At 39.3% G+C, this 24,519-nt stretch overlaps 5 protein-coding genes and 1 long non-coding RNA gene across 9 annotated transcripts; 3 read left to right on the top strand and 3 right to left on the bottom strand.

Annotated features, from left to right (window-relative positions):
* Window positions 1-659: 659 nt before the first annotated feature.
* LOC108154971 (rabankyrin-5) lies at window positions 660-11,264 on the bottom strand. Its single transcript, XM_017285486.2, has 7 exons — window positions 11,141-11,264; window positions 10,176-10,918; window positions 3,521-3,655; window positions 3,371-3,465; window positions 2,442-3,307; window positions 955-2,377; window positions 660-883 (listed from the first exon to the last, which is right to left on the bottom strand). The coding sequence occupies exons 1-7, from the start codon at window positions 11,142-11,144 to the stop codon at window positions 745-747; spliced, it is 3,405 nt and encodes a 1,134-aa protein (XP_017140975.1). The 5' UTR covers window positions 11,145-11,264; the 3' UTR covers window positions 660-744.
* On the top strand, window positions 6,016-8,418 carry LOC108154973. The gene is made up of 4 exons (XM_017285491.2): window positions 6,016-6,208; window positions 6,523-6,649; window positions 7,754-7,998; window positions 8,072-8,418. Exons 2-4 carry the CDS (start codon window positions 6,571-6,573, stop codon window positions 8,294-8,296), a joined length of 549 nt encoding a protein of 182 aa, XP_017140980.1. The 5' UTR covers window positions 6,016-6,208; window positions 6,523-6,570; the 3' UTR covers window positions 8,297-8,418.
* A 679-nt stretch (window positions 11,265-11,943) lies between the features above and the next one.
* LOC117187346 lies at window positions 11,944-13,157 on the top strand. 2 transcript variants are annotated; one of them, XR_004472055.1, is made up of 3 exons: window positions 11,944-12,345; window positions 12,404-12,731; window positions 12,779-13,157. It is a non-coding gene; the product is annotated as an uncharacterized LOC117187346 (long non-coding RNA). The 2 variants fall into 2 exon arrangements; XR_004472054.1 differs by having other exon boundaries at window positions 12,404-13,157.
* On the bottom strand, window positions 12,941-13,663 carry LOC108154975 (cytochrome b-c1 complex subunit 6, mitochondrial). 2 transcript variants are annotated; one of them, XM_017285495.2, is made up of 3 exons: window positions 13,556-13,663; window positions 13,277-13,367; window positions 12,943-13,216 (listed from the first exon to the last, which is right to left on the bottom strand). In XM_017285495.2, exons 2-3 carry the CDS (start codon window positions 13,358-13,360, stop codon window positions 13,043-13,045), a joined length of 258 nt encoding a protein of 85 aa, XP_017140984.1. In that variant the 5' UTR covers window positions 13,361-13,367; window positions 13,556-13,663; the 3' UTR covers window positions 12,943-13,042. The 2 variants fall into 2 exon arrangements, with proteins under 2 accessions (XP_033245697.1, XP_017140984.1); XM_033389806.1 differs by lacking the exon at window positions 13,556-13,663 and having other exon boundaries at window positions 12,941-13,216.
* Window positions 13,664-16,249: 2,586 nt separating this feature from the next.
* LOC108154970 (histone-lysine N-methyltransferase SETD1) lies at window positions 16,250-22,686 on the top strand. Its single transcript, XM_017285485.2, has 7 exons — window positions 16,250-16,345; window positions 16,464-16,557; window positions 16,653-17,060; window positions 17,114-17,363; window positions 17,419-21,236; window positions 21,303-21,936; window positions 22,021-22,686. Exons 3-7 carry the CDS (start codon window positions 16,681-16,683, stop codon window positions 22,192-22,194), a joined length of 5,256 nt encoding a protein of 1,751 aa, XP_017140974.1. The 5' UTR covers window positions 16,250-16,345; window positions 16,464-16,557; window positions 16,653-16,680; the 3' UTR covers window positions 22,195-22,686.
* On the bottom strand, window positions 22,511-23,278 carry LOC108154974 (mediator of RNA polymerase II transcription subunit 21). 2 transcript variants are annotated; one of them, XM_017285494.2, is made up of 2 exons: window positions 23,149-23,278; window positions 22,511-23,084 (listed from the first exon to the last, which is right to left on the bottom strand). In XM_017285494.2, the coding sequence occupies exons 1-2, from the start codon at window positions 23,188-23,190 to the stop codon at window positions 22,695-22,697; spliced, it is 432 nt and encodes a 143-aa protein (XP_017140983.1). In that variant the 5' UTR covers window positions 23,191-23,278; the 3' UTR covers window positions 22,511-22,694. The 2 variants fall into 2 exon arrangements, with proteins under 2 accessions (XP_017140983.1, XP_017140982.1); XM_017285493.2 differs by having other exon boundaries at window positions 22,511-23,087; window positions 23,149-23,276.
* Between the last annotated feature and the right edge of the window lie 1,241 nt (window positions 23,279-24,519).

Raw genomic sequence — 24,519 nt, 5'->3', positions numbered from 1 at the left:
CTTCCACTGTTCGTGTAATACCTACAGGTCACTATCTGGCTTCGCTACATGCAACAAAGTTAGGCATCGCCAACCGTGACAGTTCCAGGCAATGTGATGAACCTGAGGTCATCGAAACCCTGGAACATCTCATCTGCAACTGCCCAGCTCTTTTATTGGCAAGGAGGAAATACCTGGGCGCCCAGGTGCTGGCATCGCTGGAAGATGCCTCCAAGAGGACGCAACAGGAACTACTCGCCTATGCAAAAACACTTGGATTCTCGAGGACTTTAAAATCACATGTGTGGCACCGTTGAGGGCCGTGCTTGGATTTATAAAGAGGTAGTCAAAGGAATTTGATGACCCCTGTATAACGAAGACTCTCTATTCTTAGGGTAAGATGGCGATCTCACACTTGCATCCCAGTAATAATTCGTAATTTGTAATTTTTGTATGTAATTGTATTCTGAATGCGTAAGTTGTGTTCTAATTTTCCTCGAAAAGGCTAACATCTATTTTTTTGCATGTTCGCGATCGGTTCGTTTAACGCGTCGTGCGCAATGTGGCGGCGGCACTCGGTCTACTGGACGGGAGAAGGGCTGCGTTTCTGCCTGGAATCAGTGGGTAATAAGCTTCGTCCAAAGTTAAAAAAAAATTAGTTTGTTCGATTTTAATGTAAAAATTTTTATTTAAACATCTTAACAAATGGCAGCAACATACACATTGAATATTATTTTTGTTTTTAACGGATGGATACTTAAATAACTACAAAAATGCTCCATTTCCACATTGCAGTACATTAAAACAAACGCTGCAAACCCTGACTGGCTTATTTATTCCGAATTTAATAATAGGCACATCGTTGCTGGAACACTTGGAGCACAAGACGCGTCCACAATGCCGACTTAACAAAAAAATGTAATGATTGAAAATATAGCAAGATTTTGTTAGTCAATTAAGTTTTAAAATACTTACCAATGGTGTTTTCGCATTGTAATAGAAAACTTTGTGGTACATTCTTGGCACAAGTCGGACTCTGCCCACGGACTCTCCTGTGGCAGTTGGTCCAACAACTTATGGAGAAGTTGATCTGTGGCAAGTTTGAAATTAAAAATATTAATTCCTTCCCTATTTTCAGTACCCAAACATGCCCCAGCTTTTACAAGGACTTTGCAAAGAGGTGCCTGGCCACGCATGAAGGAAAGCAGTAACGGCGTATTACCATCCATGTCAGGAGTGTTGATGGGATACTTTGGCATACATTCAAAAAACAGCTCACAAATGGCCGCCGCAGTGTTGTCCTCTACCACACGGCACAGTTCATGCATCGGATTGCGTCCTTTTAAATTTGTTGCCTCAGCGTTTACCCTAGACTCCGTCAAAAGCTCACGGACAATTGAAAGCTGACCACCGCGCACCGCCAGGTGCAAGGCATTGTTACCTTCGGCATCAGGTGCATCGTAGTCTGCACTGTTTTGGATCAATGCAGACACAGCTGAAATATTTCCCCGCTCAATTGCAATGTGCAGCGGTATCTTTTGAACAGCATCCCGCTCATTTATACGGGCACCAGCTAAAAGTAAATTCCGAGTGATCATTTCGTTTTCGGAAGCAGCTGCCAGATGCAAGGGTGTAGATTGGTTGGCATCGTGCACACGTGAATTGACATCTACCTGTATAGCTAGCAAAAACAAAACGCTTTCTAAATCATCTTTCATGATTGCTAAATGCAAAAAGTTGCGCCCACGCTGATCCATTTGCTCCGCCGCAGTAGGAAGTCGATCTAATATGCGCTGTGCGGCCTTGTGGTTGCGTATGGCCAAAGCGGATGCGAAAGGTGTGTTTCCAGATATATCACGTAACTTTAGATCTATACCAGGGTGACAAAGAAGAATTGTTATTATCTCTTCGTGTTGGTTTTCAATCGATATGTGAAGAGGCGTCTTTTTCTCAGCATCCAGTACGTTTACATTAGCTCCATGATCAATTAGAGTCTGAAGTACTTTGGTTAGACCCCATTGACAACAGAGATGCAATGGAGATGCTTTTTCTCGAACCTCGTCTCCACCTTCGCCATTCGGGCCTGGTTGACGGGCGGAGTCCAGGTCACATTGGCTGCGAATAAGAAATACCGCAATAGACTCTTTATTCTCATCTATTGCGCGATGTAGGAGCGTCTGCTGGCATCCATCAGGACCTTCGCTCCAACAGTCTGTATCAACGCCATGCCGCACAAGTACCTGTGCAACTTCCTCGAATTCTAATTCCAAAGCAGTCCACAATGGCGCATCCCCTTTGCCATCGGCGGCATTGAGTGCAACTCCCCGTGCGCACAACGCATCCACAACTTTTGGGAGGTTTTTTTTAATGGACAACTGCAACGCGGAATCCTTTTTACCTAGAGATGGGATAAAATATAAAAGTAAAATAATTTAAGGCCGTTTGAATGTTTTCTGTTTTACCTGCCACCGCGTTTATATCTGCACCATTCTCTATTAAAAATAGGGCCGTGTCACTATCGCTGTTGATTATTGATTGATGCAACAGGGTAAAGTCGTCTCTATTTCTTGCGTTTACATCCGCGCCTCCTTTTATAAGAATGGAGACCAGATGTGTTTTATTCAGAGATAAGCATAGACTAAGCGGCGAGTCGCCATTTATATCTTTGCAGTTGAAATCAGGAACTTCTGTTCCATTGACTTCCACCTCAGCAAAAGCTTCTATTGCACCAACGGCATTTGCTTCGACTGCCATATGTAGAGCTGATTTCATTCCGGTTTCAGTTGTTTGCAAATTACACGGTGCACCATTTGTAAGCAATTTTTTTACTAGGTTGGACATATTTTGGCTGGCTGCAATGTGTAAAGCAGATAGTCCAGAAAAGTTTAAATGGTCGAGACTAGCAAAGTCTGCCAAAAATATGGCGGCTTCCTCGAAGCGTTGGCCACCAATAGCGAGTATCTGAAGCAGGCTGTCTCCAGTTGCAGATTTAATAGGGTTTGGACGTGCGCCCATTTTGAGCAGTTTGTGAGCCAACTTGTAATCTACGTCCTCCAACGTCAAACATAGTTCAAGTGCGCACTTTTCATCGAAAGTGCACATGTTAATGTCGATATTAGGCACATCAAGTAGTTGACTTAGCATTATGGTATTTTGGCTTGCGATCGCAACGTGCAAAGGTGTTTCGCCCCGAACATTTTGAATGTTAACGTTAGCTTTGCGCTGTAAAATGTTTTTCCCCAGTTCATTTATTTGTTCGAATGTCTCGCGGTCTGTCTGACTCTCAACGTAACTGCATATGATATGAAGCACGGTATCTGAAGAAGGTCTAAAACAATGAAAGTTTTCAACCCTATATAGTTATTGCATATGATAGAGCTGAATTTTTTACCTGGATATAAGATCTAAAAAACAATTTTGATCCAAAAGAAATTTCGCTGAAAAAACATCGCCTTTTTTTAAAGCATCAATTAGTAGCGTGGATCCCTGTTGAAATGTATATTTACTTGAAGGAAAGTAGTTTTTTGTATTTTATGCCTACCTTGGCATCATACGCATTAACATTGGCCCTTCCGTTTTTCACAAGTGTTTGAGCTATCTGGGAATTTTTCGCCGATAGGGCCATTTGAAGCGGCAGTTGCCCTTGCTCAGACAAACTGTTTACCAACTCTGGTAGCTAAAAAATTACGAACAAGACACAAATTAGAAAATCGATATCACTGTAAGAACAATTGTATTAACATATTGGATACTTTCATTACATGTACAAATGTACAAACATAGATTAATTTTTAATTTAAAATGTTTAATTCTAATTGCCCTTTTTGGGAAGGCAAATGAAAAAGACAAAAGCTACTCCAACGGGAACTGTTAGATTCTCGGAAAATATACCTTTAAAATTACGGAATATATTTAATTCGTGTGTATGTATGTAAGGTACATATATTCGTGATCACCGTTAGTTCCGTGGCAGACTCCACTGCCTCACAGACTCTCACTCTTTCTTATAAACGGAGGAGCTAATCAGTGAATGGTTGACATGTCTGGCATTTACCTAAAGAATGCGCATCAACTCTCTTTCTCACTCTTGATAAATCGTGTTCCATCGGGGCCATTTGTTTTGTTTCTTAAGCAAGTGAGACGTTAGTTGGCGCACGAGAGAACTAATGAAAGCAATTAAAATTCAACTTAAAATTTAACGTTTTCTACCAACAAAAATTGATTCAATTAAGCAGGCTACGGTGTTCGCTTACTTTTGCGGATTACGTTTTCATCCAATACGTTTCGTTTTCGTTTTTAAGTGCTCCCGTTTCCACAAATTTTCTGTATCGATCTGTTTCATTTTCTCATCGATTCTGGCAAACAAAAATAGCTGACCTGGTTGCTTTAAAAATACGTCATAAAAATCAATTTATTTTTTCAATTGCTTGCAAAACGACGGCAGAAAGTGCGCGGTTTAAGAAGATCAAGACATCTTAGATGCAACACCTGTTCCTTTAAAATACTAACGAACTGTTACTAACATGCATATTGCAAATTAGATTGCTAATGGTCAAAAAATTAATTTTTTGCACTTAAATTTTGAACTAAATGTGGCGGGAAACAGGTGTCTTTAACAACATTTTCTGCTGCTCGAATGTTACGAGAACAGTCTGTGCTATTATGCGCAAAAATTTATTTCTTGCCAACGTATCGATAGCCAAAACGGACTGCGTCAGCTGTTTGCAAGAATCCGAAAAATGTTGTTGCCCTGACCAATTATTTTCGACCCAAATGTGAGGTTGGGTTAAGACAAAATTATTTAGGCATTAGAAGACCCAAGCTAATTTGCCCTTGTAATGTTGTCGAATTCCCTTTGCAATTAAGATTCGTTTTGTTGTATAAAAAGCCGTTTACTTTTCATTTATTCGGGGAAAATATTTTCGTTTTTTAAACGAAATGTGAAAACGGGGGCACCAATTTCTGTGATATCAAAAGTAAATCGGAAAACTTTTTTAAAAGTGAGAACCGGAGTCTTGCTGCATTCCTTGATTCAATATTAAAGGAACTTCTGTGTATGTTATTAAAATAACAACGAAATATTGTTTTAAGTCTCTCACCCCTTTTATTATACATATGTATGTACATACTATAATACCACAGCATTTGCTCGATCTACTTCGTGTATTCTTTCATTACTGCACTGCTTTACCTTCTTTTTTTCTTCTTCTATCCCCAACGCGCTGCAAAACAGCAAATAAAGAATACTTTTTTTTTTATGTGACTACATATTTAAAAGCAAGCAAAAAAAAAAGGTTTGACATTCAACTGTATTGAAAAATCATTCAATTGGTGCCTCTTCGTTCAAATGTTGTGCGTCTTACGTGTCTTACGAGTACGCTCACGCTAATCTGCCATTCGTGCAGACCTCTAGTCCGTACATGAACATACATATGTACATATGTGATTTTATGTACGGCCTTACGAAGATTTAATACGTATGTAAACATGCATGTAGATGCTAGTATGAATGTATTTGAATATTGAAAACAAGTATATGTAGGTGTTTGCACCGATTCATCTAAATGTACATATGTATGTATGTATGCACCTATTTACTTATGTACGAAAGCATGGAAGCTCTACGCATAAAACTTAAACTAAAGATGGGCGGATCAGCTGTGCTTTAGAAGCACTAACCAACATGGTTATTAATCGAGAGCTTCCGAACACGCACGAGCTGGAACATCCCATATTTTGCATAGATATGTATGTACATATGTAGATGCACATCTGTGCTATTTTTAGTTATTTGTAAAATTGTAAGCTATGATTAATCTTAAGTTACAATCTATAGTTACTGCCAGAGCGACATGACGTTCAAACTTTAATTTTCTAATTCATAAATGTTTAAAATGTTACGCGAATGATATTTATCGATAGCATGATATGCAGTTCGTTTGGACTCTTTTTCATGTTTTTGTTGTTGCTCTCGAAATTGAGTATATCAGGCGTGGAGTTTACAGCCGGCCCCTGACCATCTCTAGTTTAACATGTCGATCGATATATGTATCTAAGTATGTACATGTGAACGAAAATTTCATCGCTGTTTAAATTCTATTGAGCAAAGCAGGGGCGGCTAGTATGTTTAGTTACAAGTGAAGTAACGAGTGCCTCGCAGTTTCTGCCACTTGCTCTGTTTTGCATAGAATAAACCGTACATGAATAAATACATATGTACGCTTTTTGGGTAAGATATGTTTTTTAATTTAAATTTATTTTGTTGATACCTAAACATGTATCGAAGGTGGCATATGTGCGAATGTATGTACAAATGTATAGAAATCATAGCAGCGCAGAGCTAATTCCATGCATACATACCTTGTATGTGTGTGTGAGTATTTGGCTCATGGCCACTTTCGCCCATTACCAGCGAACTGGTATCTGACCAAATGTGAATGTGCGTACAAAAGGAGATGATGTACATGCATGCATACATATGTACACACGTACATACGTAAAAATATGCAGTAAACTTTTACACTTTCGATTTCTAAACTCTAGTTCAATTGTTACGCGCGGGAGCCTTGGCAGCAACATTGAGATACAATAATGGCATGCAGTCCTCAATCCGGTAGCAGAGGCTACATATTAAACGGAGTATTTTCATTTTTCGTTGCAGTAACGTTGGGTTTGTATAATTGGTGGACAAATAATTAATTTAAGTTCCTCCCTATGTTTAAAGGTTTCAAGTAATAATTCCAGAAAGTATTCTGATGTTGCTTGGAACGCAGAAAAATCCTTTTGTACCTATGTATGTATGTACATATGTATATGACCAGTATCAACAGCTGAGTTGATACCATATCCGTCTGTTTTTTCTACAATGCTTCTCTTCGATGTGCGCAGTAGAAAAGTATGATCGCCTTATCATAATAGTATAAGTATGTACATATGTATGTATGTAAATAGGTATGTAATTGCCATACATAGTTATGGCTGTGTGAAATGTCTGTGTCGATGACCGATGATCCGATTTCTTTACATATGTAGTACATATTACATACAAGTTATCTCTATGTCAACGGATATTCGACAATATTACTATACTATGGTAGAATGCACTTAAAGATAACACTTTGAGCCCTGCATAAATTCACAATGTCGTGCAAAACAAAAAACTTATTGTAGGCGAAAGCAGTGAGTGATTCAAAAGTGCTCATCAACAGAGAAATATTTACATACAAATTTCCCAAGAATTAAAAAAAAAAAAACAAAAAACAACAAATACTTATATACGGAATATAAGTTTCCTCATACTTGAATTTATTTCATGTGCACTAAGCAGAAAACAATTTTTTGGAACGTGGAAGGCGCGAACTTGTTTAGCAATCCTCTTATTTAGTTGTACTAAAACTAAACTACACATGTTGCTATGACCTTCATTGAGATCGAACCTCGATGGTCAGAACGAGAATTTTTCTCTCTTGAGACGACTGCTTGCTTCTGATAAACTGACTCAAGAATATCCGCTATTTTGATAATGGAACTTGTTTTCGTGACTGCGTGGAAAAATGATCTTTTTACTGATAAATAAAGCGGATGTAGAGAAATTAAGAAGTATTTAATAGTCTGGTTAAGCCAAATATGCTATATATAAACATGGACAACTTATTGTATTACTGCAATACGCACCCCAGGAGATAGCCTTTTAAATTTAAATGTGCATGCAATATTCCAGAAAATTTTAATGCATCTTTCGTATTAAAACCAGAAAACCTTTTTTAACTTTCAGGAAAAGGTTCAGTAGCTGATATCCTACAATGTTATAAGTGCTCCGTAACTATAGAAAAATACGTCGTAGAAAACCGAACAATTACGACCCCCTTGTGCTCGAAATTTGAGGAGAACGCTGGTTACACGACCCACTGCCCATACTCAACAATGTGCTTGAAAACAATTTCAATTTTACACTTGCAGAATGGTCAAAAGCAAGAAGCTGTGACAAGAGGATGTGCCCAGCAAAAGAATACCACTCAGGTTTGAACTATTATAGACAAAACGCGATATTTGTGATTGAATATTCAATGTTAATACTCTGTTCTTTTCTTAGATATTCCGCAACAAACAGTGGGAACAAGAGCATCTAGTCCAGGAAGTGTACGATGAAGGTTGCACAGAAGTAAAGGACAATCACTTGGCGGGTTCAGCAAAGGTACACTGTTACTGCCGCGGAGAACTATGCAACAAATCAAGTCTGCCTCGCATTGACCCAAATATGGGGATCCTGATTGTTTTGCTTCAAGCCTTGTGGCTCATGCATTCTCCAAGTACCTAATCCTGCTGAGTGAAATTATAATCAATATATTAAAATGCTTTATTGTGATAAATGATTAAATATGCAAAGTTCGTTAAAGTACTCAGTAAAATTGGTTCTATTAAATACTGTATAAAAACGAATGCTACCACATGGTTCAATATATTCTTAGCTGAAACTAAGCGCTAACAATAGCGATGCAACTATAAGAACTGTAGTCTTATGCTCGCCTTGGTTATTATGTACTGCTTAGGGGTGTATATAAATTGATCCTTATATTAATGATCGATAATTTCTGCACTCACCAATCCTAAAAACCTCGGTTAAAAATCCAAAGCCGAAAATCATTCTTATCTGTATCTTTAGCCACATAGAAATAAAAGAATATGACACTACTGACAGAACAGGCTCACATCCGCACACATAAACCCAAAACCACAACTCAAACGACGTCTCACATTTCCGAAAATCAAATGCTTTACCAACTAAAAACACCCCATAAAAAACAGCTACCTGATATCAAAACATAAATTGATTTTCACCCGTTAACTCTTCCTTCAAACACTTTAGTCTGTCGAATCTAACTCTCAATGGGAGACAACAAATAATCATAAATAGGTTGAGGCTAGCCCACGCAAAGCTTACCAATGGCCACTTAATGGACAAATCACTTCCCAACAGATATCCATTGTTCAACATCGCGTGATTATATCATGCGATATAACATATCATATCATATCATGTAAACTTGCCCCTACCTTACCACACAAACCTCAAAGATCTACATTCTCTAGCAATACCTAGAAAAAGCACAGTTCATTCACAGAACAAACAAAAACTAAAAAACTAGTAAAAACTGAAGTTCAATAAGTAGCCGAACTATTATTGAATATTATAAAGAAACCAATTGTTTTGTAGTCCAATGTTCTCTTAACATTTCAAAATTCTTGTGATAAATGGTTTTTAAGTGCTCACCAGAAAAACTCGTCAGACTTAATTACTCGATTTATACTTTTTGGCTTGGGGAATTTCTTTTAGTTTTGGGAAATGCCAAAAAAGTAATACGAAATAAAATTCTTCAGTTTAGTCGTTTTTTCCATGGATTTTGGAGCGTGTTGTCCTAATAAAACAACTAAAACGCTACGCATCGCCAAAAAACTTTTTATGCTCATTTGATCGTGTTTTGAAGTAAAATCGTATTGATATTTTTCTGGTCTCTGCTATCTCAAGCCCTTATATTTTTCGATTAACAAAAATAATTTTCTGCATGTTTTGTGTGTGTTCTCTGAGGTAACTGCATCATTTGAACGATTTGAAAAGCTCAGCACACTGAGCTTCCGTCTCATTGATCAAGTCACTTTAAGGCTTCAACGATAATTATACCCGATACACATACTGGACCAGAAGGATACTAACAACCAGAAGGAAGCGTTTCCGACCCCATAAAGTACTCATCTTCTTGATCAGCATCAAAAGCCGAGTCGATATAGTCATGTCTGTCTTTATAAGCGCTTAGATCTGGGATACTATAAGAGCTACAGCAACCAAATGTTGTACCCATTTTTCGGTGACATCACACTGTTACCAGTGTGTGTTCAAAGTTCCGCAAAGGACGAAAATCTGTGACACGCACAATTTCGAAAATACGACAAAACGCAGAATCATAGAGAATCACGTAATCCAGCATATTGTCAAATCTGGGTCAGATCGAATCATTATTAAAGTCAGAAGAAACAAAAAAAATCGCAGTGGCTACCACGCGCTTACGCATAAATCGATTCGGAGAAAATATAATCTAAGTGTACATATCTACGTGTATACCAGTCATATGAAGGTACTGATCTAACAGGTTCAGGTTCTCCCACTCTCATTTTTTAACATAAGTTTTAAATACACTTACTGCGTCATCATTCTCCACAAGACATAGGAACACGACGTCTTCCCTCAGGAGTCTCACTGCAGCATGTAGTGGATATTTGGTTTTATTCTTAAGCATTTTAAACAGTAATGGTCCAGACATATGTTCAAAGTCTTGGGCTGTTAGGTCATCCCAGTGTGTTGATATAATGCCGGAACAATATTCTAGGAGCGTTGAGGCTGCCACTTCTTCGGCCACACAATAAAATCGTACGCAAGATCTCACTCCAACCGAAGCTACTAGTGCTCGCTCACACAGGCCTAAAAGGGCAGGTAACCCAAATCGATGCGCAGCTTTAAGTAGATCTAATGCCAATCGGTCGTGCTGTAAATCAATTAAATCTGTATAAATCCAACGCAACAGAGCCATGACAACATCTTCATCTAGATCGCTCCAGTCGAGCTCTTGAGTGCTGCCCAATACATCGTCGCGCCATTTCTCAGATCGTGCATGGAGGACAAACTTATGTGCTGGAACTGTTTTTGCGCTTGTTCGGATGTTAACATCCGAATAGGTCGGACGCCCAAACAATGAAGCCACTGTCAATGCTAGTCTGGAGACAAAACTACTGAGCTCTCCAGTGAGCTCTGCATCCGCTGATGAGGCAACAACTTCGTTAAACTTTCGTTCTAGTTCCGCATAACTACGCTGCAACTTTGTATATTCTTCCTTTAATAACGCCAAATGGTTTTCCAGCTTTTGAACGGACGCTGCGTCGTTGCAACCTGTAAGTATGAATTCAAGTAACTTAAAGTACGTACATATAACAATTCTTAATAACCAAAATGAATACAGAGATATTTTTTTTTACAAAAACCTACAAACATACAAGCTAAGCTACATACATGCATATGTATGTAAAACAAATAAATAAAACAATTGATAGTACGTAAATATGTACAAACACCAGAAACTAAAAGCAATTTCTACCTATTTGCAAAACATACCCATTTTATATAGAATTTTTTCTCTTCCAAATGAATAGTCAAATTTTATTTTATAAAAACGCTGTGCATTTAATATGAGGCGTAGACGGCTGTTTTTGTTATCGCTGGAATAGCAGCTGTGTTCGACTCACATTAGAACTAGTTCTTTTTGAATGCCCATTTTGTTTTAAAACAAGCTACAGCTTTAAAATACCCACTTTTTAATTTGGTTTATATGTATATTAATAGCTATATAATAGCTATATATATATATTAATGGCCTTCACCTGTTATCACCTTTTTAAATTTATAATGCAACAGGCGCGACGGTCCCAACCACTCGATGTATTGAGATGCTGACAATGATTAAATGTAGATTTATTAGGCAATCTATAGTAATTTTTTGAACGAAATCTGGATTCAAATGACCAGCTGACCCTCAAAATCCGAAGAAATTACAAGATTTGTTTCCAACATAGATTTTTACAAACTATAACTTAAACGCCGCTTTATTACGAATCTAAATATGTATCTAAATATAAAAAACTCCATATAAATGGAGTAAAAATTTATTGTTTTACACAACTTTAGAACGGCTGGGCTCATTTGGCTCAAATTTCAGTAGTTCGTATTTGCCAGAAAATATTGGAAAAAAATACCCGCGATCGCGAAAAAAATTATAAAAAAAAATTTTCTCTTATGGAAAAAGATCTTAGACGTACAATAGTAGGCGAAGAGTTCCAAACTCGAGATATTCAGGTAGGCTCCGGTTTCCACTTCACAAAAATGTTCCGCTTTACTTTCACATAAATTGGTGCTTTCACAATCTAAAAGATTTCTCTGAGATGAGATATAATTGGCTTTTTATACAACAAAATTAGATGATGATAGATAGATGACCGCGCACTTTCTGCCGTCGTTTGGCTTTAAAACAAGTATTTTAAAAGTAAAGACCTATACCGCTGTATTTACGAAGCTGATTTAGATTTCCAGATTCGATGAAGAAACTTAACGTATCGATAAAAAATTTTTTTTTTAAACGTTTGGCGGAAAACGTAAAACAAAACCCGGAGCCTCCCTGAAACAATCAATTGAGAGAGTTTATCTGAGGGCTTTAAATTGAGGCAAGACAATCATGAGAAAAATTACCATAACATACCATAAACAAAATTGTTTAAAAATATTTGTAGCCCCAAGTACCTCTTATAAATGGATTTTGTTGACTAGTAGGTTATACAATAACAAAGACAATCACGATACTGTAACTAACTTAGTAACTTTCAGAAAAAAACGAGTCAAGAAATCGTCTGTTTTTAATTCGGATCAATTGCAGAAAGCTAATCAGTGGGACGGTCAGGCTGATGTCCAGGACTGATCGTGTTTTCAATCAAGTTTACTGGAGCCCACTCTTAAGTTTTCTGACATCCGTATCAGCTCCAAGCTGGGGAATACCCACCCATCCAAGTTACAACAACCATGCCAACAGGCTTACAACTTGGGAGATCGACCGATCTTGGGATGATGCTATTGGGCCCAAGCGACCGTCCTAATCTCAGTAACTCAGTATTGATGGTCCTCGCACACAGTACAAATATGTACATATGTAATACATGTAAGTCGGACAGTCACACAGATCGGATATTGACCTACACCATACAGCTGCCGTACCTATTACAAAGACCGATCTAAGAAGTTCGTCACTGTTTCTGGAATACCTCGGCTTCATAAAAATACCTATGTATTTATCTGTAGTTATTCGTAGTCGGAAATATCCAAGTACATTTGTACGGTAGAAAAAGTTAAGAGAAATTTAAAAAAGAATGTAAAGCGCAAAAACAACGAATTCACGAGCTTCGTTTATTAAACTACTGATTTGTTAACAAATATTTTCAAAGAATAAGCTTTAGCTGTATTCATGTTAAATTACTTCAGCTTTGAGAACAGACTGTGTGCAACGCAGTGATCCAGTTCCGCAACATAGTCAAATAACTCTTCCATGCACGTCTCCGTGGTCTTGGATCGCCCGTTAACGCGATCATTGCACTCCTGGTATTTATTGTACAAGGACTCGATATGACCCTTTGATTGGCATTTTTCCTGATGTAGTAAAAAAACCGTATATGTAATCGCATATGCAGTGCAAGAATTAACTCTTACCCTCAAGGCTGCTTGGGGATCAACCAATTCCTCTTCATCGTCGGCCTTAACAACGGGCATTGTAAACAAACTTCTAAAGGCCATATTGTAGCTGTAATTGTTAAAAATGTCTGTAAATTCTATTGTAATTTTTTCATATACGTATGTAAGTAACACATAAACAAGATTGCAAGAAACTCAAATTAAAACAAGAAAAATAACAGTGAAGACAAATATGGTCAATGAATTTTAAATCTATTTATATTATCCACTAAGTAACAAAACAACTTTAATATAAACCTTTTTTAGAACTTGTGATAACTTGAGAAAGTGATGCAACACGACGGACGATGACAGTGTGACCTCGGACTTATCGTTAAAATATACGGTCTGACCCTCCGAAATATACCTAAATACGTCACAAATTTCAAAATATACCGTAAATATACTGACGAATTCAAGTTCTATTTTACATATTCCGATTTTGATATTCCGTGGAATATTACTAGCTATCTAGAACTCTCAGCCCTGCCCACATAAATTTATCCGATTAGTGAATCAATTTTCTACTTAACGGGCTTATTCTAAATACTTGCTTTTATTGGATTTTGCGTAAACAAAAAAAAATGATGCAAGTAGACAATTTTTTTCCAAAGCAACTCTGTGCCTATTATGTTGCTTTGTAGAAAAATAACAATGGTATCCCTGTAGAAGTTGTAACTCAAAACAATTACCCCACTAAAACTTTAGTCCCTTAGACCGTGATGCATTGCTTGTACGATTGTAGTGAAAAATGATTGAAATAGACTTATTTGAACTGAATACCATAATACATTTGAATGTTTCAAATGAATTTCAAATCATTTGATGCAAAAATATACTGTTCAGCTCAAGTTCTAAAGCGAAATGCATACTTATTAGGTGTCCCTAAAACCCGTGACGAATGTGTAAATTTCAATTAGCCAGGCTCCGGTTTTCACTTTCACAAAAATTCACCGTTTTAGTGCTCGCGTTTTCACATAACGCAAGATATCTTCGTTTTTGAAAACGTAAAAACTGTAAAAATGTTCGTCGACGAAATGAAAAGAAAGAGGTTTTTTATACAACAAAACCAATCTTTATTGAAAAAAGGAAAAGAAATAGATGACTATTGATGCATTAACATAAATTTGACAGCATTACCAGGCCAATTTAGCATTTGCCCTCTTTATAAATTGGTCAGGACAATAACACTTTTCGTGATCGTTTAGTTCGATTTAGTTACCGGAACGTTGGACTTCTGCTCAAAGAAGGCTGTTTCCCGCCACATTGAATTGACAGTTCGTCAATTATGTTAAATTCGCAGGTGTTCGCGCACTTTCTGCCGACGTTTTGCTTCAAAACAACTATTTTAATAGCAAAGGCATTTATATACCGCTGTATTTATGAAGCACCCATGTCAGCTGATTTAGATTTGATGTGTCGATGAAAATCGATAACAAATTGGCTAAAAATGTAAAACGCAAGAGTAAGTGAAAACCGGAGCATCCCTGATTTTTCTCCACCGACGAACTAATCAATTGAGTTATTTTATTGACTAATGCCTGCTATTAGACGATCAAACGTTTCATCGTTCTAGCCCCTTGTTGGCTCCGCATATACGGAGGGGGTTCTCTTGAGAGAATTACTCTGGTGGATGATCTTGGTGTTGTATTAGATGCCTAGTTAAGATTCTCTGAACACATTTCTACCATGGTAAATAAGGCCATGGGCGTGCTTGGCTTTATAAAGAGGTGGTCAAAAGAATTTGACGACCCCACTAACAAAGTCTCTCTATACCTCGCTAGTTTGTCCGATCTTAGAATACAGCTCCTGTGTATAGTGAATTTAGTACAAAGTACACCAGGATCGTATAGAATTAGTACAGAAAAACTTTTTACTCTTTGCTATGCGGGATGCGGCTGAAGGACTGCCATCTTACTCTAGTAGACTGCTATTAGTAAATCTCCCATCCTTTGTTAACCGTAGAAAAATGCTTGGTGTGTCTCGTGCTCGGACTATAATTCCTTCAACCATATTATATCCACCACTAATTCCCTTCCCCTTATGAATTTACTAATCCTCACATACATTTCTCGTAACTAGTAATTGTAGTGGTATTTGTTCATGCATGCTTAGTTCTCTTAGTAAGTTTAGTACTAATTTTCCTCGCATATTAGTCTAACAGCTATCTTTCCTGCATTTTCGCGCTCGGTTCTGCTAACGCGTAACGCGTCATGCGGCAGCGCCCCTCGGTCGGTTGGGCGGGAGGAGGGCTGAGACCTTCTTCTGGTGCTGTAATTGCATCGCCACTTGAAAGATGCAGTCATTGTGTATCAACGACCAGATACAAAAAACAAAAAAATTAGACAGAATGTCTGGTATAATCTAATGCAAGACGAACGTGCAGAAGAAATTGAAAGGAGAAGGCACATCTTACACAAGTGCGCTCAATGAAGTTTCAAGCCAAATCGATCACGAAACCGAAAAGTGTTGTTGCTCTGACCAATTATTTCCGAGCCAAAAATATATTCATATTCATTGACTAAATTGATTATGATAATGCATCAAAATGTCATTTTGCAATAAGAAAAGTTTTGTTATAACAACGCCGTTGAAACGGAGAACTCTTGCTTTAAGTGAAAACGGGAGCACCAATTTTTGTGATTTCCAAAGTAAATCGGAAAAGTTTTGCGCCTGATAGATTAGCTATAAAACGTAAAATCAAACACAGTTGATTTTGTCTTTTGATGGTGTGTGCACATTACTTCCTAAGAATGTAAGAAAATATATCCATGTGCAAATTTTATGGCATTCTTTGTAATTAAAACCAAGTTTTCTTGCATGAGCTGATTTAAATTGTTTAAATGTTGTTGATATATGGTCTCACAGTTTTCAAGTGCAGTGAAGTTAAGTCAAGTGTACATTTGTGACAACATACATCGATAAAACACGGTTGCATCCCTACGAGTACGAGGCCTCGTTTTCTGTGTATTTTTGCTTCGCATTTTATATTTTGAGTATTGTGCTGTTTAAGGATTTTCACAATTTGCTTAACCGATTGAGAACCAAGTAAAGAAAAAAGGACCTGCTATGCACAATTACTTCAGAGAATAAAAAGAGCTACTTGAATGAAAAAAACACAATAAAACTGTGGAGCCTGCTATTCACCCTTTTCATAATTTTACAGACACGAACTGAAGCCGAGAGCCCGTAGGAAAGTAAAGCTGGCGCCTGCCGCGTTCTCAGCTGAGGCAATCCGACAGATCAGATACATTTCTGTGGTAGGTTATATTATTTTGTTTGAAAACCATAACATTTCATTATTAACGAAAATGTTACGTGTTGACTCTGCTAAAAATATCGTATAATATTTTAGGAAGGTTCTGTGAACGTGGCGAGCGGCTATGTCCATAAACACGGGCGATAGCGGTTCCAGCAACGGATATTTACGGACAATGTCCGAAAGCACGCGTTCGCTTATAAACGGCTCTGAATCGTTGGCCAACCAGACTCACTGTTTGATGCAAATGCAGAGCGACCGCGACATCATCACCTCCAACACGAGCAGTAACAATGCACTGGGCACATCGCAAACCAAAATGCACCGAAATTTTAAGCTACTAGCTGACCCGCAGCTAGTGAAATGTGGCGCCAAACTATATCGTTACGATGGCGTCGTACCGGGCGATCCTATATTTCCAACAATAACACCCAGGGATCCACGCAACCCTCTTATTCGCATCCGCACCAGACCCGTAGAGCCCCTGCTGTTGCTTATACCTAGGTAAGTTTTAAGAAGGCGCCTAGCTTCCAGGCAGAAACTAATACTATATGCAGATTTGTGATCGATGCGGACTACGTGGGCACGCCACCTGCCATTGAAGTAACTGTGGTGAACCTAAACGACAACATCGATAAGCAGTTTCTCTCCGGCCTATTGGACAAGTGTGGAACATCAGACGAAATAAACATATACCATCATCCCACAACAAACAAGCATTTGGGTATTGCTCGCATTGTGTTTGAGAGCACGAAGGGTGCACGGCAGTTCGTTGAGAAGTACAATCAAAAGTCGGTGATGGGAAAGGTATGGAGGATGTTTTTTTGTTTTTGCATTAACTGTATGTACCTTTTTGTTTCAGATCTTAAATGTGTTTTGCGATCCTTTTGGGGCGATTTTAAGGAAACATATTGAGACTTTAACAAATCCAGTTGTGCCGAAGCCAGTGTTGGGACCCACCACCACAAAAGCTCCACCACATCCGGGCACTGCAGTGGGCTCACAGCCCGACTTGGCTGACTATAGCCACGATTACAGTGAGAAGAGCGCTGTGGATAATTTAAATAGTGCATACAGCTCTTTTCCAAATAACTCTGACATCGGAGAACGAAGCCGGGATCGCAACTGGGAGAGGGATCGTGAGCGAGAACGCGATCGTGACCGAGATCGAGATCGATATTACAAGGATAGCAGTCAACATTCCGCAGAGAGATGCTATGATCGTGATCGGGCAATGCGAGACAAGTACGGATCCTCTTTACGCCATGATCGGCATTTTTATCGCCGGCGGTCTCGAGATAAAAGTCCAGATCCCGCTCGAGATAGTCGGGATAGACTGTTCACTGGACGAGAACGTGATAGGGCTAGAGACCTTGATGCCAGGTCGCGGGACTATCATCGTTCAAAGGAACGCGATTATATTCGAGAGCGAAATAGATCCCGCGACCACTCCCGTGATCGTTCGAAGGAAAAGAGAGATCTTCGGTTTAGTGTATCAAAGGAGCGGGACTACAGAGAGCGAGATCGTGATCGGTCGCCCGACAGAGATCGAAGAGATCGTGTAAGTATAAAGTATAAAAAGCGTTTCACCAGTCATGAATACGCGGAAACGGATATACACAGCTCTTCGTCCTCAAAAAACCATCAATATTATACTGCCGCCTCAGCATCTGGCTTGCCTGCTGGGAGCTATGCCTACAGCAGCCACTCTTACTCCATGACGGACAGTACTCAGTCCTGGTCAGAGCATAAGAGTTGGAATGCTCCGCAGCCTGATTTCCAACCAAAGCCAAAGCCACCCCCACCTCCACCTCCAGAGGAAGAGGAAAACTGGGACGACCCACCAGTTCCCCCACAAAAATTTGAACAACAAACTGTTTCACTCTTGGAATCAGCGAGCACAAAACTCCAATCACCGAAGGCGGGCACAGCTGTTGCGGAGCCAAACGCAGAAACAGAAAATGTCGACCTGGACACTCGAATAGCCCTCATATTTAAGGGAAAGACATTCGGAAATGCACCCCCATTTCTTCAGATGGACAGTAGCGACTCGGAAACGGACAAGGCAAAGCCTGAGGGAGGGGTTGAGGCTAATGAAACTCGCTCGCTTTCCGATTCAAATAATTCGGACAACAAGAAAAAGTGCGACAAGAAGATATCAGAACTGCAACAACCGCATGGGGCAAGCGATATATCAAGTGATGACGATATAATGGTGAAGAATAAGAGATGTAAACCCGGTTTTACACAATGTGAAAAGGACGATGACAACATGTCTCTGTCGAGTTTGTCTTCTCACGAGGAATCCCCCAATGCATTACCCAATACGGCCGATCGCGGCAACAAGAAACCTTTGTCACCATATATGTATCCCAATTCCTCCAACCAGCATCCCTATTATTATCATCCTTCAGACTATGGGCATTATCCTTCCGGCATCTCGTCAAACCCCGTGTTGACAAGCCGCTATTTTTCAAACCCCGCCTATATGCAGCCGGCCTTCTTGTCTGGTGTTGGCGCTTTCAACTTGGATCCCTATGTCCAGACATATGGCTACCAGTATCCCCCTTCCGACCAAAACGACGAGATAAAAGAGCACGTGAAAAAGGTTATTAACTACATTGTGGAGGAGCTAAAGCAGATCTTAAAGCGCGATGTGAACAAGCGTATGATTGAGGTAACCGCCTTCAAGAACTTTGAATCCTGGTGGGATGAACACACATCGAAGGCACGGTCCAAACCGTTGCCCGATTCGGTGGAGGGCACCACCAACTTAAGACAGAGTAGCGCGAACGCCAATTTGATGAAGGAAAATGCTGACTGTGAGAAGCCTCCCAACATGAATCAACTTACCAATACTCAAGTGGAAATGTCCGATTTTAAAAGCTTTTCAAGCATAGGCATAAGGGCAGCAATGCCCAAATTGCCATCATTTCGACGCATTTGCAAACATCCTAGTCCTATACCCAATCAAAGGATATCACTCGAAAGAGATCTGAGCGACCAAGAAGAAATGGTGCAACGTTCCGACTCTGAGAAAGAGGACTCGAATATGGGCGGCTTTGAGGCACCAGGATCCAATGCAAAGGACCGGGTATTGGATAGAGAAATGGCGACTATTCGACTGCCGTCACCTGAAATGCATTCAAAACGAAGGGGAAGCGCGTCGAGCTTCTTTTCATCGTCCTCATCCTCTTCTAGCGAAGCAGAAAATGAAGTCAACGACGCTGCTGATGGTACAGAAAAGGAAAAAAGCAGCGATGATGATAGCTTTGACGACGATCATCCACCTAGAAATCTTAATCGAAAAAGCAGACTGATTAAGAAGAATAGGCGTGTGGCATTCAAGGAACCTGGAGATGATAATATTGAGAACATCTATTCAGACTCTGAGGACGAGAAAAGGCACACAGATCGAATGCATGTTCAAAAACGGGGTCGAACGAAAAAGAAAAATATCTACTCCGACTCGGATGCCGACATTGAAAGTACTGCCGGAAGAGGTTTCTTGCCTGCGTTGCGAACAAAGGTAATTTCCACTATACCGTCTGATCTTGAGGACATTAGCAAAGACAGCAGCTTTGGATTGGAGGAAGAGGACCCGGACGACAAAGTTGAAGCAGAACTAAAGACTATCCGAAAAATGGTGAATGAATCTCGACGATCTCTGACCCCTGTTCCACCGCCAGACTACAATGAAGAGCCAGTTGAGAAGTACGATGATACAGATCTCCGCAAGCCAGTTTATGAATACGATCGCATTTACAGCGACTCGGATGAAGAACGCGAGTATCAGGAAAAGAGACGTAGAAATACCGAGTACATGGCTCAGATAGAGCGCGAGTTTTTGGAAGAACAGCAGAAGAATAACCAAAACTCTTTCTCGGAAGGTCGTTCAATTTCGGAGCGTAAATTAGAAATTGTAAAGAAACCTAGTGGGGATATGGCAGATACTGTGGATGTTGCAGAGGTTCCACTGACCCCCGGCATAAATATTCTAGCTGAACTTGTAGATGAGATTAATAAGCCGATTCTGGAAACTAACATCGAACAAAATACACGCAAAATCGCAGAAATTGATGGAAAATTGAAGAGTAATCTCAACAGCTCAGATGTGGTTGAGGCAACAACGATTTTAAACGGAGATGTTCAATCGTTCTCCAACACAAACACAAGCAAAAAGGGAACACAATCACCGGCTTCTTCAGATGGAGGCTCCAGCCAAGCGTCGCAAGCAAGTCAAGTAGCTCTCGAGCACTGCTACTCCTTGCCGCCACATGCGCAGTCTGCTTCCTTCACAGACGCCACCTCAGGTCGGCTTGGACTGGATGCCCAGAATAAGAATAGATTTGATGGACAGGAAAATGTGGCTGGTGGTAGCCAAATGCAAAGGCCAGGCCCAGGAAGACCGCGCAAGGATTCAACACGACTGCAAAAGAAAAAGAAGGACTCAGTCCCTCGGCAGTCAAACGCAAAGAATAAAGTCGCTCCTATTACTGATGCATTGGCTGAACTGGCCCGTCAAACGGCCAAATTTGTTCCCTACGAGATGTACAAAGCTCGCGATCAAAACGAGGAAATGGTTATTTTGTACACTTTTTTAACGAAAGGTATCGACGCGGAAGACATCAAGTATATTAAGATGAGCTATATTGAGCATTTGCAGAAGGAGCCTTATGCGTAAGCTATTAATTTTATTTCGCTCAGGTATATTTTTGTTTAATCCGTAACCTTTTCTCTTCTCAGCATGTTCTTGAACAACACGCATTGGGTAGACCACTGCACAACAGATCGTGCATTTTGGCCACCGCCGCCGAAGAAGCGCAGAAAAGATGACGAATTGATGCGCCATAAGACAGGATGTGCTCGCACCGAAGGCTACTACAAGTTGGATGTACGAGAAAAGGCAAAGCACAAGTATCACCATGCAAAAGCCAACATAGATGATGCTGAAAATGAAGATCGTTGTGATGAGCCCACAGCACTCACGAATCACCACCATAACAAATTAATATCCAAAATGCAAGGCATTTCGCGAGAGGCGCGCTCCAACCAGCGACGACTTTTGACAGCCTTCGGATCTATGGGCGAATCAGAGCTTTTGAAATTTAACCAGCTCAAATTCCGAAAGAAACAACTCAAATTTGCAAAATCAGCCATACACGATTGGGGACTGTTTGCGATGGAGCCTATAGCAGCAGACGAAATGGTAATTGAATATGTCGGACAAATGATTCGACCGGTGGTGGCCGATTTACGAGAGACAAAATATGAGGCAATTGGAATTGGCAGTTCCTATCTGTTTCGAATCGACATGGAAACCATTATCGATGCCACCAAATGTGGAAATTTGGCCCGATTTATTAACCACAGCTGCAATGTAAGTATCGCTTGTTCTGTTCTTTTCTGCAATTACGAACACAAAATAATTTACACACATTATTTCTCCAACTTTTAATTGCAGCCGAACTGCTATGCAAAAGTCATTACAATAGAGTCTGAAAAAAAGATAGTCATATATTCAAAGCAACCTATTGGGGTCAATGAGGAAATAACATACGATTATAAATTTCCTTTGGAGGATGAAAAAATTCCATGTCTGTGTGGCGCTCAAGGCTGCCGGGGCACGCTCAACTAAAAATGACATACATAATTTTAGGCTTCAGAAGAGTCTATGTTGGGTTGTTCTATTCACACATGTAAATTAGGTTGATATTCAATATCCGAAGTAGATGTATATGCATGTACATATAAACATAACTTATTTGCTTAATCTACCTACAAAGTAGACATTTAGAAGCAACTGCAGATACAGATTTTAAAGAACTACAAATTAATTATAGCTTGACCTAACTTGTACATGTCGGCTTAGTTTTTATTTATATTTTTTTATTTTCCTGTGAGAGTTTTCTTTCGCTAAAATTTTGCAAAAATAAATCAATTTATATTCTACTAAGCCATAAACTAAGAAATACGTTAAGTCCTGCATTGTAAATACATCGCCGATGCTCGTCATCATTAGTATCCGTAAATACAGATACATTTGTGACTATGTATACAGTTTACAAGCGAAATGCATTCAAGGTGTTATGCTGTTATGTGAATTAATTAAACGCATATGCAAAGCAAATATGATTTTCAAATATTTTTAATACTGGACTTGAGTGTTATTTGCATATCAAGTTGAGCTTGAGCAATGTTCTCCAGAGCAGACTGAATTTTCTCAAGCAAAAGCTCTCCTTTTTGAACAACTTTCTCAAGGTCAAGAGCGGTCTCTTGATTTTCCATTTCTAGCCTCTTGAGACTTGAGTTTTGGAGTTCAATCGAGCTGTCTTCATTTGGCAACGACTCAATCAATGTGTCAATATCTTTGGCGCATCGTGCAATTAGCTGTGCGAATAGCTGAGCATAGTCCTCCTGGGGCTGACTTGGGTTCGGCGTTTGTGACCCTGTGCGGTCGAAATTTCCAAATTTACTGGGATAAGATGTCTGTTGGATTACACCTATGGCGTTGCAAAAATGCTCGGCCTGCTGAACGTACAAATAAATACATTAATAAATACAAATGGGACAACTAAACTATAAAGCTTACTTGGTTTACGGTATCCTGTAGCTGCGTTAGCCTGTCTGCCATCGTTGCGTATGTTGCAACTTCTAAAAGTTGTTTATATATTTTAGGAAAAACAATGGCAGCAGTGTGACCTCGGATTTATCGTTAAAATATACGGTCTCACCCTCCGAAATATACCTAAACTACGTCACAAATTTCAAAATATACCGTAAATATACTGACGAATTATTCGTATTCAAGTTGCATCACATTCCTCGTTTTGGATATTCCGTGGAATATAACTAGCTTTATATCTCTCATTTAAGCCCCATGAAAGCGCCAGTGTGAAAAACCTCCGTTATCCATTTTTTGTCATGCCTTTTTTCCGACATATTTGAAAAAATTGAGATTTTAATGGCAAATGATCAGGAATTCGATTCTGGTTACGAATTAGTATTCGATGTGGCCTGGGACATGGCTCTAAATGGTATTTCTACACGGTTTTTACATTGGACAAGGGGATGAGTCCATAGCGCGTCTTAATATATACTGAAAAATACTAGAAAAAACTATGAAAAGTAAAAAAATTGCAAGGTGTATGAGCTAGACGTGGTGGCAAGAAAACATGAAAATCCAATAAAGTATTTGGTCTGACGGTCTGGGATGTTTCTAAATCGCACGTTTCTATGCGATATTTAGCCGATGGTTTTCAACAAATAAAAAAATAGTTCGCGCCTATACATATTTCAAATCGTTATTGGAATTTTAAATCGTTGAAGACTAAAAAAAGAAATACAACAGACACAGTACAAAATGGAGAGACTAGAAATTAATGGTACATAATAAGTAAACATATCTTTTTTTTACGAATAGTCGATGTGGACTGCATAAATGGGAAGTCCCGCGGATTTGCGGGGGTCCCGAAACAATTCAACCGGGACAGATCCAACTGCGGCTCTAGTTTTATTTCTGCGGATTAAGCGGATTAAACTGTACAATCTTCTGAAGATTGTTCGAAAAATGCTTGAAATCCAGAAGGAGCAGTTACAGGATGAGCACCAGGAAACAAAGCGTGATATACTCCAGCAAATTGCGAGCAGCCAATGCCAAAACAACTTCCAAACAGAGCTGATGCAATTTTTAAGGGAGTCCAAAAACTAACGTTTATTTTACTTATATGAATTGTTTTATTATAGCTTACAAAATTGTCAATAAAATTTCAACGGACGGAAACGGAAACGAGAGGAAAAAGCTTAGAATATTGGCCAATTGTGAGGATAGACGGAGCGCAAGAATTAACAATCAAACATCGTCGTTGTTCCATTTTTATACCCGATACTCAAAATGAGTATTGGGGTATATTAGATTTGTGGTAAAAGTGGATGTGTGTAACGTCCAGAAGGAATCGTTTCC

The sequence above is a fragment of the Drosophila miranda genome, chromosome 2, assembly GCF_003369915.1.
Source record: "Drosophila miranda strain MSH22 chromosome 2, D.miranda_PacBio2.1, whole genome shotgun sequence".
Classification (NCBI taxonomy): domain Eukaryota; kingdom Metazoa; phylum Arthropoda; class Insecta; order Diptera; family Drosophilidae; genus Drosophila; species Drosophila miranda.
The sequence above is the reverse complement of the archived record's forward strand: the minus strand, read 5'-3'. Positions and strand labels throughout refer to the sequence as shown.

Bases quoted from the DNA above. Each gene is read 5' to 3' on its own strand.
- LOC108154971 (XM_017285486.2), bottom strand. The intron at 3,656-10,175 runs GTAAGTGTATTT...GTAATTTTTTAG, and splicing joins TTGTGGAGAATGATGACGCA to CTACCAGAGTTGGTAAACAG. The intron at 3,466-3,520 runs GTAGGCATAAAA...ACATTTCAACAG, and splicing joins TTAATGCGTATGATGCCAAG to GGATCCACGCTACTAATTGA.
- LOC108154974 (XM_017285493.2), bottom strand. From the start codon at position 23,190: ATGGCAGACAGGCTAACGCAGCTACAGGATACCGTAAACCAA. The intron at 23,088-23,148 runs GTAAGCTTTATA...TTGTACGTTCAG, and splicing joins TACAGGATACCGTAAACCAA to CAGGCCGAGCATTTTTGCAA.
- LOC108154975 (XM_017285495.2), bottom strand. From the start codon at position 13,360: ATGGCCTTTAGAAGTTTGTTTACAATGCCCGTTGTTAAGGCCGACGAT. The intron at 13,217-13,276 runs GTAAGAGTTAAT...TTACTACATCAG, and splicing joins ATCCCCAAGCAGCCTTGAGG to GAAAAATGCCAATCAAAGGG.
- LOC108154970 (XM_017285485.2), top strand. From the start codon at position 16,681: ATGTCCATAAACACGGGCGATAGCGGTTCCAGCAACGGATATTTACGG. The intron at 17,061-17,113 runs GTAAGTTTTAAG...TACTATATGCAG, and splicing joins CTGCTGTTGCTTATACCTAG to ATTTGTGATCGATGCGGACT. The intron at 21,937-22,020 runs GTAAGTATCGCT...TTTTAATTGCAG, and splicing joins TTATTAACCACAGCTGCAAT to CCGAACTGCTATGCAAAAGT.
- LOC108154973 (XM_017285491.2), top strand. From the start codon at position 6,571: ATGGCATGCAGTCCTCAATCCGGTAGCAGAGGCTACATATTAAACGGA. The intron at 6,650-7,753 runs GTTTGTATAATT...TTTAACTTTCAG, and splicing joins TTTCGTTGCAGTAACGTTGG to GAAAAGGTTCAGTAGCTGAT. The intron at 7,999-8,071 runs GTTTGAACTATT...TTCTTTTCTTAG, and splicing joins AGCAAAAGAATACCACTCAG to ATATTCCGCAACAAACAGTG.